General features: G+C 63.8%; 1 protein-coding gene across 3 annotated transcripts in view; it reads right to left on the bottom strand.

Annotated features, from left to right (window-relative positions):
* Nucleotides 1-12084, bottom strand: part of VAV2 (vav guanine nucleotide exchange factor 2) — a 160952-nt gene that overhangs the window by 132553 nt on the left and 16315 nt on the right. The window contains exon 1 of one of the 3 annotated variants that reach the window (XM_047699269.1): nucleotides 11515-11697. The exons of the other annotated variants lie outside the window; for them this stretch is intronic. Within the exon in view, the coding sequence (XP_047555225.1) occupies nucleotides 11515-11682 (168 nt within the window). The 5' untranslated portion in view covers nucleotides 11683-11697. Of the gene's footprint in view, nucleotides 1-11514; nucleotides 11698-12084 lie in introns of those variants that run through there. 3 annotated transcript variants of the gene reach the window in all.

Below are 12084 nucleotides of genomic sequence, written 5' to 3'. Positions count from 1 at the left end.
CTCCCATCATTCACCCCATTTCTCAGGAGAGGAAACTGAGGCTCCCTAGGAGGAGGTAGAGCCCAGATTGGATCCCACATCTGCTGCGAAGCAGCAAAGGCCCTTGGAGAGGACGGGCATCTGTGCGTTCCGATGTGCTCCTCCTGTCCACTGCACTCAGCACCAGGGTCCCTGTCGCAGCCGGCCTGCTCCAAAGGATGAGATGCATGGTCCCCCGCCCCACCGCACCGTTGTACAGTTAGAGGAGCGGCCAGACACGGAGAGGGGCAGAGCGTGGAAGGGCCGGCCCTGTGTCCAGACTCCTGGCCCCTTCTCTTTCCATTCAGCAGGGGCAGCGGGCCTGCTGTTTCTGCAGCTCAGGTCCGCTCCTCTGACCGCCGGCCTCTCCTGGACGCAGGAGGACATGTGGCCGAGACCCGGCCCATCCCAGCAGGGACAGCTGCAGACTCTGGGAGAGAGACTCCTGAGGGCCAGATGGGGAAAGGACACCATGGGCACATCCCAGCCACAGGCTGAGTGATCGCAGGCAAGGGAAGGTCCAGACAGTAGCCAGTGCCAGGACAGAAGCTGCCCATCCTTGTCCTGTGACCAGAGAAGGTTTGGCTGGGGGCCGTGTCCCTGTGGCCACAGGGGCGAGTGGCCTTCTCTTTGCTCGGCCCTCCAGGCCCTCTCTGAAACGCAGCCACGGCTCCACCGGCATCTGGAGACTGACGCTCAGCCCCAGAAGTCAGCTAAGTGGCCACAATAAGGGTCTGTCCCCAGAAACTGGCCCCCTGACAAGCAACCAGCAGCCCAGAGCTGAGTCGGCCCCCACTGTATTTGTTCAGGGCACCACCCCCCGTCCCCCCAGTCCACGGGGAAGGCCCTGGCCACTGCGCCAAGAGGCAGGCCGCCCGTGCAGCGGACTGCTGACCCCCTCCGTCCCGCCCACTCAGCAGGCTGAAATCAGATTAGCGAGAACACACGGGCTCCGGGCCCAGCCGCCCCCCCACCAGCCTCGCAGGGCCTGCTGCCCACTGTTATCTGTCATTCACCCCCAAAAAGCCTGCCGCAGCGCAGACATCCTGGACGTGGGAGGCAGAGCCGGCCCTGAGAGCCCAGATCCCACGTCTAAGCCACGAGGCCTCAGAGCACCCCTGGGGACCGGCTTCCTGGCCCCACACGGCCACAACTCTTTGGTAGCCCTGAAACCGACTTACGATCGGGGAGACACTGCCTGCCCAACATGGAGACATGGAGGAGACCTGGAGGGCCTGGTGTCCAGGCAGGCAGCCTTCAGACCTCCGTGCCCTCTCCCGTGGCAACTCGCGGGTGAGCTGGAATGGGACGTCGGATACCCAGGCCCCCAGAACACACATCCACCCGGCTCCTGCCACACACGCCGAGGGCCGCGGCTCTGCTCTGTCCCCTCAGGGGCTGCTCGTGTACTCCAGCACAGAGAGGCAGGTGCAAAAGGGGAAACTGAGGCCCAGCAAGGCAAAATCCCGGGTCAGCAGGCTTCCACTGGGGATGTGCGGTCTGAACGAAGTGTCAACAGAGGTAATGGGGTAACAGGGGGCCGGGTGCTCCTGCGTGGCCAAGCGCACAATCCCACCCAGCGCCTGCAGTGGCCCCAGGAGGCGTGGAACGTGACTGCCCCGTTCCACAGACAGACCAAGTGAAGCTCGGAGAACTCGCAAGGAGGAGGGGGACCTCTTAGGGTGCCCCCTCACCTCCTCTTAGAGGGGAAGTCTCATGGCCGCCTCTCCAGCTGGGTCAGGAGGCCGGGGGTCTGCTGTGCCCCATAGCAAAGCCTGGCGGAGGGGGACCCCGCAGGGAAAGCCCCAGGCTGGGCTCCCTGGATGCCCCTGACCTTCCCCTGGCCCCTGCAAACTGCCACCAATATGAAAAGCCACTTCCCGGACCCCCGGCTGGCATCCCCGGGCCTCCCAGTCCTGGGGTCCCAGCTCCACCTGGGGCAGGGCAGGGGCTCAGCTGCAGACCCGTAGCGGGCGTGTCTGGTGGGGACAGGCCTGGCCTGGCGACTCCAGAGCCACACCGCCTGTCCTCTCCGTACCTGTCTCTCCATTTGTAAAATGCGGAAAGAAAACCCTGCCCCGAGTTCCGGAACGCTGGGCTCTTCCCTCGAGGTAACTGCTTTAGGTAGTGCTAGCTGACCCAGGTCACCTCCCTCAGGGCTTCCCGAAGTCCCTGCTCCCGGAGCTTCCCTGACCCGTCACACCCTGGGACAGTGGGGGCAGGGGACGGGGCCCTGCAATGGGCACTTGGGGCCAACCTCCTTCCAGGCCACGGTCAACTAGAGAGCTGGGGAGTGCCCACACCCCAGGAGGACCTGGGCCCTTCGTCCACACCCCTGCTAGCTTCTCACTACCAGCCTCACCCCTCAGCGCTGCTGCCCAGACGCAGGCAGAGAGACGGAGGCCTCGGGGAGATGGTGTCTGAGGCTCGCTGCTCACCGCCAACCCAACGAGCCACAGGGGAATGTACGGGACCCTGCCCATGCCCCCTGCTCAAGCGAGACCCATGGACACCACAGTCCCCACAGGAGCTGGGGGGAGATGGGGTGTATCCGCTTCCCGCCTCCCAGCCACCCACAGAGCAGGACCGCCTTTGACAACCTCTGCCTTTCTGGGGGGGGAGGGCATCCTCCATATTCAAATTTCCACGGACACTGTGGAGTGTCCCTAAAATGTCTCTATGAGCAGCAAAGAGCTGCATTTCCCTGTGATAAACCAGGTGCTGTCCCACTGGAATGACCCTGACCACCCGGGGCCGTGCCCCTGATCAGACGCTGTGACTGGCAGCTGACATGCCTTTGATCCATAAAAAATGGGAAAATAAATTAACTTCTTGTTTTATTTATGCCACGCTCGACCCAAAAGCCTTTTAAAATGGCCTCATCATTATCCAGATGCGGCGTGCTGGAACGGATCTTTCCAACTTGGGGCCCTGGGGGTAAATAAACAGGTGGCCCGGAGGTGACAGGCTAGCCAGACACCCCGTGGACGGAAAGGGAGACCGTCTGCTCCCCCCCAGGTCCCAAACGCCTGGGACAACAGAGGACCTAGGTATCTCGTGACTGAGGCAAAGAGGGTTTGTCTGGGACGCACGCCTCAGTGTCCCGAGGGTGACACTCCAAACGGCCCCCAAATTTCCCCAAGCCACCAGGACCCATGAAGGCTCTAGAGGCACCAGGGGACCCCACGAGCCAATGTCCCTGCTTGGGGAGGCCCTCACTTCCTGAAGCTTCTCTTCCGGAAACGAGCCGGCAGGTGGAACCCGGGGTCAGCACAACCCCTTCTCCTGCACTTGCCAGTAGCACCCATGGGCCCCTCTGCACTGCCTTGGCGCAGGGCCAGGCTCCCCTCTGGAGCGGAGAGTGGCACCGCCTGCGTGTCATGACGGTCTACCGGAGGCCAGCCTCGCCCCAGGTCAAGGGCAGGTTGCGTCCAGCATGGCGACACAGCGCCCACCACGTGCCAGTGGGCGGCCCAACCCACAGCCACTAGGCTGTGTCACCGAACAAAGTGACCAAAAGGCCGCAAGGCCGCAATGTCTCTCGCGTCCCCGTGTGGCACAGGCGTCCAGCATCTTATGTCTCTCACGCTCAGATGTGCTGGGACATCACCCGGTGGCACTTCCACTCTGTCCAGCGATGAACGGCCCCGGGGCCCGCGCCGGGCACAGCGCTGGGCCCTGCAGGCTCCCTGTCTGGCTCACTTCTCAACATGGTTCCCGAGCTGTCACATACCCCCATTTTACGATGGAAACACAGCACGAGGACTGCCCACTTCAACAGATGGCCAGGGGAGGGGCCCGGCCTGACCCAGGTGGTCTGGTCCAGCCCCGGGTTGGGGGGTTTCACTCCTGGCTTCTGTCCAGGCTGATTCCTGCACACACCTGGCTTTGGGGACCTCTGGCTCCCAGCAAGCTCCAGCACGAACCAAGTCCCCAAAACCCAGTGCACCGGGCTCCCCAGCAACTGCCAGGCCGGTCGGTCGGTCTGTCTGTCCGCAGCCCCTGAGCCGTGGGCAGCGGGTTCTGATCGGTGAGGAAGTCGAGCTTCCCAGCAGGAGGAGGCATGTGACGGCAACAAAGCCAGGCTGTGCCGCACCACTGACGGCTGCAGACGGTTACCCTCTGTCTGACCTGAAGGCACCTCCTCGTCAGGGCTTGGGGGAAGCTCACCAAGGAAAGTAATCCTGGAAAAGCACCAGCTTGGAAGCTGCGCAGAGCAGGTAGGCAGCTGGCGCCCATTCAATCCACTCAGCAGATACTTATGGGCGCCTGCTGTATCCCGGGTCCTGCCCTGGGGTCCCAGACTCATGGACACGAACAGGGGTGCAGCGGGGACCTCTGGAGAAACCACAGCTGTTGAGGGGAGTATCTGGGATTTCCGTCGGCTACCTGGGTGGAAATTTTTCCCAGCAGTCCTCAAAAGACCGGTCGCTCCGCCTAATGGCCTGTGTGAGCCGGACAGATAAGGCAGGGCCCGAGTTATCCAGACTTCAAGGTCAGGGTCACACCAAAGGTTTTCTACAAAGCCAGCAGGAAACTGCTTTTCTAGGATTTCCCTGCACAGCCAGCCATCTTCCCCGAGCTAGCTTCTGAGCACCTGTGGGTTCAAATCCCACTGCCCCCGGCCGGCGCAGCTCAGAGAGATTAGGGCTCGGCCGCCTTGTCCTCCTCCCGCACCCCGGGACCACGGCCCGTCTTGTCTCCCCTGCAGCCCTGCCCAGACCACTAACACCCGCTGGCAAGCCTCCTGTGACATGGCCCTAGTCCGGCCGCTCGTTTTCTCCACCTCCGACCCTCCGCCCAGAGGAGCGGCCTCGGAGGTCAACCTCAGCGCAAGCTCCTCCCTCCGGCGCAAAGTAGGCCGCGGATTCCGGATTCCGGAGCGATCCGAGCAGAACACGTCGGGCTATTTTCGTTTCCCTGTTGCTGCAGAAGTTAAACCCAAACGCGTCCCTGAACGGGCAGCAACACCTGACCACGGCGCTCGGGACCGATCAGGAATCTCATTACGACCTGTCCCCGCCGGGCTGCGAGCACTGGGGGTAAACCACACGGAAGCTGGAGGGAGCTTCCGCCACGAGAGGCCGCGAGGAGCCTCTTCCGTGCTCCCAACCAAAGGCAGATGGCAAGGGGGGAGCCGCCCCCTCCCCTGCAGGAGGCCCCTCGCCAGCCGCTGGTGCAGCCAAGTGTCAAACCCCCCCCCCAGACAAGCGGGCGGTCAGCCCTTCCCTGGCGGGCGGGGGTGGGGGGGACGAGGGGAGCCCCTGGGGGGAGTCAGCGCGGGGAGGGAGGGGGCTCTGAGGGACTCCCTTCTTGCGAGAGACCCCTCCCAGCAGGTCCCCAGTTACAGCCCCTGGTGGGGCAGGCCGGGTGCACCCCTGGGGCACCCCGCCTCCGCTCTAGGGTATCGCCACAAAGCCCCAAACATGGGGGAGCAGCGGACACCCACTGGGCATGGCCCAGACCCAATGGGGCGGACTCACCCGCTTCCCCCCACAGTCAGTGTACTCCATGACGCCCATGGCCAGGAGCCCAGCCTGGACACAGGGACCGCCATTTCGCTTCTCTGTGCCTTGGTTTCCCTCCGTCAGATGGGGTGGTACCCACGGCAGCCAGCGCCAAGGACAAGCCATGTGCCGGACCAGGGAGCGCACTCAGACCTCAAGCTGACGTGAACACAATCAGGAAAGCATGGACATGGTCCCGTTTTACAGATGAGAACACTGAGGCTTGGGGAAGTTACCTACCAAGTGTAGGCGGGTTGAAAGATGACTCCCAAAAAGACACGTCTGTGTGCTGGCCTCTAAAATCCATGAATGTGATCTTACCCAGAAAACGGCTCTAAGCGGATGTGATTAAGGATCGCAGGGGGAGATCATCCTGGGTAGGGGTGGCCCTAAAGCCCATGGCAAGGGTCCCTTATAGGAGCCGCAGCGGAGGCGGAGTCACAGGAAGAAAAGAGGCCTTGTGAGGACAGAGCAGGGATGGGAGGGACACTGCCCCGAGCCAAGGGCACTGGGCCACCAGGAGCTGGGAAAGGCGGGGAGGACCCTCCCCAGGGCCCCGGGAGGGAGCCCGGCCCAGATGACAGCTGGATCTCAGAGCTCCGGGCTCCGCAGTTGGCCGAGTGTTGTTGTGGACCCCAGTGTGTTTACCACGGCAACCCCAGGTCGCTCGCCAGGCCGAGGAAGCCCTCACACCCTGAAGCGCTCCATGACCTCACCACGACAGGCGTGGCCCCCACAGGCCGTCAGCAAAGATCTGCGGGATGGACGGATGGACGGATGGAGGGATGGAGGGATGACGTGGGCTTTGATGAGACACTAAGGCAAGAGTTCTGTCTCCCACAGGTGCCCTCACAACCCCCACTCAGGTGGGACCCCTGCATCCCACAGCTGGCACATGGGCCCCCAGCTTTGACTCAGGGCTCCGGTGGGATGTGCCTCCTCCTTCTGAACATCATGGTGCCTGGTCCAGCTCCTGACACCCCTAAATCGGGGTGTGGGGCTCAAGCAAACCCAGCTAGCTTTCAGGCAGAGAAACTGGGGCTCAGATCTGAGCCTTCCCCCCGCCACACCCTCCAGGGACCCCTGCCCCCAGGACCCTAGCTCCAGGTTAAGGGCACGCCTAAGGCCTCCAAACCCCCATCTAGTGGCTGCGTCCATGTTGCTACAGGAGGGTGCCCAGATCGAGCACCCCAAAATCAGGGGACCAAAGCAGGCCTGTCGCTCCCCAGCCCCAAGTGTCCATCCCCCTCTCCCCTACGCTCTGTGAAAGCCACTCCCTCACCCAGGGGCTGCAGCGCAGCCGGGGGCAGCCGAGACCCCCTCTCACTCACCCACCGCCTGCTCCTGCGAGCAAACTCCCACGTGCGGCAACCCCGTGCCTCACAGACGGCCCTTCGAGGTCCCATCACCTTAGGGACACCAAGGGACATAAGACGTCATCCTCCGCCTGCCAGCAGGGCAGCCGAGAGCGTCCCTCAGGGCAGCACACGGATGCTCACGGGGAACCCTCAGGCGGACACACATCACCGCAAGAAGGGTCACGTGTCCTGCTCCGTTGCCATCCCACAGCTCCCGGGGGTTCCTGAGAGGAGCTGGGATCCCTGGGGACTGCCACTTCCCCCCACACGCAAAGTTGACATCCACCCGTCCATCCGCCCAGCCGTCCACCCATCCTCGCGCGCACAGTTGAGGCTACCGAGTCAACTCTGTCGTCGTGGGGGCCAGGGGGGACCACCCAGACAGCCAGCAAGGCCCCACCAGGGGCAGCGTCCACACAGCACCCAAACTGGGGAGAGGCCTTTCCGGGGCTGCCTCTCGCTCTGCAGGGGCCATGAGCCAGGACCCCAAGTGCCCGGAGCGGGAGCAGCAGGGCAGGCTGTAGAGGCGGCCGAACTTACCGCCCCTCATCTACCGCACAGCGACAGTGAGTGGGACGTGCTCCACGTGGGGGGCACGAGGAGGCGTGCGTGTGTGTGTGAGCCGAGCAGGTCTGCAGGTGGACAAGGACTCGGGGAAACGTGGTCTGAAGTCGAAGCAGGTGGAGGGTAAGATGGGCACACGCTCCTTCTGCGTTTAAACGCTCTTACGAGACTGCGGTCCGTAAGCCCCAAATGCCAGCTGAGTGCGGTGAGAAGAGAGAAGGGCGCAGCTGGAGAACCCAGGAGGCTCCGCCAGCCCCGGGGGCAGGGGCCAGGGACCCGCCCAGGCTCGGTCTGCAGGGAAGACGCCAGCTCCCCGGTGTGGGGGGTCGCGGAGTCCCTGCTTCTCTGAACTACCATCGTGGGCTCTCAGCCTGTCAGGGGCCCCGGTCCCTTCAGGGGCTTCACACAATCAAATCTCACCCATGCCCCAAATGTCCACGTGTCATCCCCAGGCAGGAGGGACCCCACAGGGAGCCACCTCTCCATGAAGAAGCCAGGGAGAGGGTCCAACTCCCGATGCCAACACTGGGTGCCCCCCCACTCCCCAGTCTCCCTTGAGGGAGGGACGCCCTTTACATGTGAAACCTCAGCTGTGCCTTCTGAAGTCACTTCTGTCCCGACTTCTGTTCCCACATTGACTGCTGCCACCCACAGGCCGCCCCCAGACTCCGAGGGACCGGCCATGACCTCAGACAGGAGCTGTAGCAGCTGCTCTCCGTCCAGGGAATGCACGGGGGACTCTCCAGAATCAGGACCTGTCTCTCCTGCCCCATCATCGCCACCCTGCAGCCTGGGGACAGAAAGACACTGGACACGCACTTTCTTCTGTCGCACAGCTCGCTGGGGACCCTGGATAAGTCTCTGCGCCCCTCAAAGCCTTGGTTTCCCCATTTGGAGAGCCTGACTGCAGTCCCTGGGTCTCGGGGACAGAGACCTCCGGGACAGGGGGAGGGAGGGGTCCTGCAGCTTCGACATGGGTTTGAACAAGACCCCCACCCCACCCTGCCTAGAGGGCGACTACTGACCACACGGAACACACGCGTGGACAAGCACCCCTGTGCAGAACGGTGCCGCAGCATCCCCTGGAAATAGCGACCACGGTATTGCCACGTGACCCGGCCACTCCGTGTCCACTGTTCCCCCACAGCAGCGAAAGCAGCTCAAAGAGACAAGAGCTCGGCCGCGCTCACCGCAGCGAGACATGGAGCAGCCCACCCGTCCACAGACGTGGACAAACAAAGCGCGGTCTGGCCACAGCAGCCCGTTACTCAGCCTTAAAGGGAAGGAAATCCTGAGCCCTGCCTGGACGTGGACAGGCCTGCAGGACGCAACGCTGAGCGGAAACAGACCCGAGAGGATGCGGCGTTGCAGGACCGGCTCCCACGAGGCCCCGGAAAAGTCAGATTCTCGGGAACAGAGAGAGCGGTGGACGCCAGGGCTGGAGGGAGGGGCGCAGGGTTCGCTGAGCGGGTGCGCACCCCAGTTCTGCGAGAGGAACACATTCTGGAGTCGGATGGGGGGGCCGTGCCCTTAAAAACGCCTAAGATGGCAAACCTCCAGCTCTCTACTTCACCACGATAAAAACACGGATGGCTCGCCAGGACCTGCCCCCGCGCCCCCGCCACATGGGTCACTGACGAATCTGGAACCCCGACCAGTCCCTCCCTGTCCCCGGCCCCACAGCAAAACCAGCCTCCGACGGAGACAGGGGACCTGGGGGCCTCAAAGTCCCCATGACATGGGCCTGCCCGGGGTGGGAGTCCGGGAACTGCCCTAAATGGTCTCTTCTTTCCGTTTTTCCAAAGATAGGGCATGATGTTTAGGATTTCTTTAAGAGCTACTTCCCCTCTGGGCTGGCTTTGGGAGACACGCGTCTTGTGAATGCATTAATAGCAGCTGGGAGGCCAGCGCAGACTTCCCTTCTTCTTCTCCACCCGAGAAGCTGCACTTTCTGGAAATTCCAGCCGCGCCAGCCCCAGGGCAGAGCCCCGAGGGGGCACAGGGAGCAGGGGGCAGGGGCTCCATTGTCTGCTAGGAGCAGCTGGGCTCTCTCCCCTGAACCGGGGTCAGGAATGTTCGCAGCTGCAGACTCACCCTCCGCCCCGGTTGAGCGGGAGCCAAGCAGGGGAGGCCTGGGGGGCCGGGGCGGGCACGCCCCCAGCTGTCCCCACACGGGAAAGCTGAGCCCGGGCTGGCCTTTTGGCGGCAGGCAGCCAAGCTCCCGCCGCGCCCCATCCCCCCCACCCGCTCAGGGTGCCCGGCGAGGGCAGGCAGCGGACGTGGTGGCTCACCTGCCCACGGCACCCAGGACCCAGGAGCCTCTTGGGGCTGGGATAACCAGCACCAACCATCTCACCAAGTGGGGAAACTGAGGCCCCCCAACCAGGGCCAGCCGCCTGTAGGGTCCGCCCGATTGCAGCGGAAGGAAAGGTGCCTGGGACGGCACTCCAGGGGCAAAGCTTGGCTCTTGGTCTTTTCTCCCAAAATGGGAACGGTCTCTCCTGGGTAAGGGGGAAAGTCTGGAATAAAATAAAAGCCCACATGAGCTCCAGTCCTATAGCACCACTTACCCCATGAGGCCTTTCTGCCGTCCACACTCTCGACCCTGTATTTTTATTGTTACAAAACGGGACTGCTGGGAATAGCGCACAGCTCTGGGCCCTGGCCCTTCCTCGGGGGCGGCGTGGTACTCCACGCCGGGCGTCTGGGACTCTCCCCGGGCCAGGGCCGCACGCACGCTCCAGCGACGCCCCGCCACTGGGCCTTGGGGACGTTCCCACAGTTTCACCATCACCGTCACACGACAGCGAACGACTCTGCCCCACAGAGGCTCTTCCTGCAAGCGAGCCCAAGGCTCCGAGTCGCTACAGGGGCTTCCTGGTGGAGCCCCCGTCCCTGACAGTCGCCACCGCACGGCCTGGGGCAGCGACCGCCTCCAAGTGAGAGTGGTCGGGCAGACGGGCACCCCGGGAAGCGCCCGGCCCGGTCCCCCTCCGTCCTGTGTTCGCTCACGCCTCCCTCACCCACCGCCATCACGCCAACGGCCGCCAGGCCCCGCACGGAGCCAGGCACAAGGGCGCCCCGAAGGCACGTACCCCAAGCCCACCCCCGTGGGAAGAGACGGTTCAAGCCGGGCTCCTGGGCTGGGCCTGCGAGGTGCCGCCCACCCAGGTGTTATTTTCGAGAGCAGGGGGGCGGCCGAGGGAAGTGAGAGTGCAGCGGAGCGGCGCGGGGTGGGGAGGGCAGGGAGGGCCGGGAGGGCCGCCGGCTACAGAGCCACAGGGTGGCCCGGGGCGGCCCAGGGCACGGGGACCCAGAGGCAAGCCCCAGCGGTCAGAGGCTGGTGGAGACACACAGGGCAGAGAAGGCAAGATGGAGGCAGACACTGGCTTGTGGGGTCTCAAGCCACGGGACGCCTGGGGCCCCTGGATGCCGACTGCGAGGGATGGTGCCCTGATGCCTTAGAGGTGGCACGGCCCGGCCAACACCCAGGGGGCCCGTCCTTCCTGGGAAATGCCGCTCCCGGCTCCAGGGTCACAGGGAAGAATCACAAAGCCAGCCGCCCCAGGGAGACAGGGTCTGCTCCCGCACACCCTGTCACTGGTGCTCAGGGACGTCAGAGCTGCCCCTCCCAGGCCCAGAAAGTTCTGATTTCATCATCCGGCCACTAAAACGCTAACCACGAGAGACTGAGCCGTCCTTCCCCACCTCCCCGGGTCCCTGGAGAGGCCTCCACCTCTGAGCCAAGGCCGGGGGCCCAGGGGCTCGGGGCGGGCAGCCGCTCACCCGGGAGGCTTGCTCAGGGAGCTTCACCCCAAATCCTGTCTCCCAAGTACTGGCACCGCCAACTGCTTCCTCAAGCCAGGAAACCAAGCAGGGACCGGAGAGGAAAGGGGAAGCTAAGTGCCTTCACTTTCCTCCTCTCGAGGAGGTGGCTGACACCAACAGTCACAGAACAGGGAGGTGCCCCTCAGTCAGGGCGAGGCGCTTTCCTCTCTCCAGATAGCTTACTCCGTGGGACCTTCTGCCGGCCCAGGCCCGTGGTGCTTTGTCACCCAACTACACACCCTCCGTTCAGTAAAGGAGTCCAGGACCGGGAAGAAGGCATCTCGGGTGACAGAGACGGGGTCCAGATCCAGGTCCAGATTCAGGGTCCCGGACTCTGAAAAAGGGGTCCTGGACCCAGAGAGGAGTCTCAGATCGAGGGCAAGGGAGGCTAGTGGCAGCTCCCTCATGGCTGCACTGAGCCAAGCCCCGACCTTGCCAGGCCAGAGCGTGAAAAGCCCCCAGGGCCAATACCAGCTGAGAGCTGGGAGCACCAGGCAGGGGAGGTCATGGGGGGTCATGAGCCACCCTGGAGGAGCCCAAGAAGGGGGAAGCAGCAGGTGCTTGGAGAAGGGGAGCAGCCACACGGCTGGGTACCCCGGGCCGTTCCAAGGCTGACTGCAGATGCATGCTCCAGGAAAGGCACGTAAGCAGAGGGTTCCGCTCCATCGCCCACACCCCCGGCAGATATCACTAATCTAAGGTGAGCGTGTCCCCCTCCATCGCCCACGCACCGCAGACATCACTGATCCACCCGGCCGCTGAGCAGCTGCATGCAGGGATCCTCCCTGCCCTTCCCAGGGCCGCTCTTC

This window comes from Lutra lutra, chromosome 13, assembly GCF_902655055.1.
Source record: "Lutra lutra chromosome 13, mLutLut1.2, whole genome shotgun sequence".
Classification (NCBI taxonomy): Eukaryota; Metazoa; Chordata; class Mammalia; order Carnivora; family Mustelidae; genus Lutra; species Lutra lutra.
This window is presented reverse-complemented; position numbering and strand designations above follow the sequence as displayed.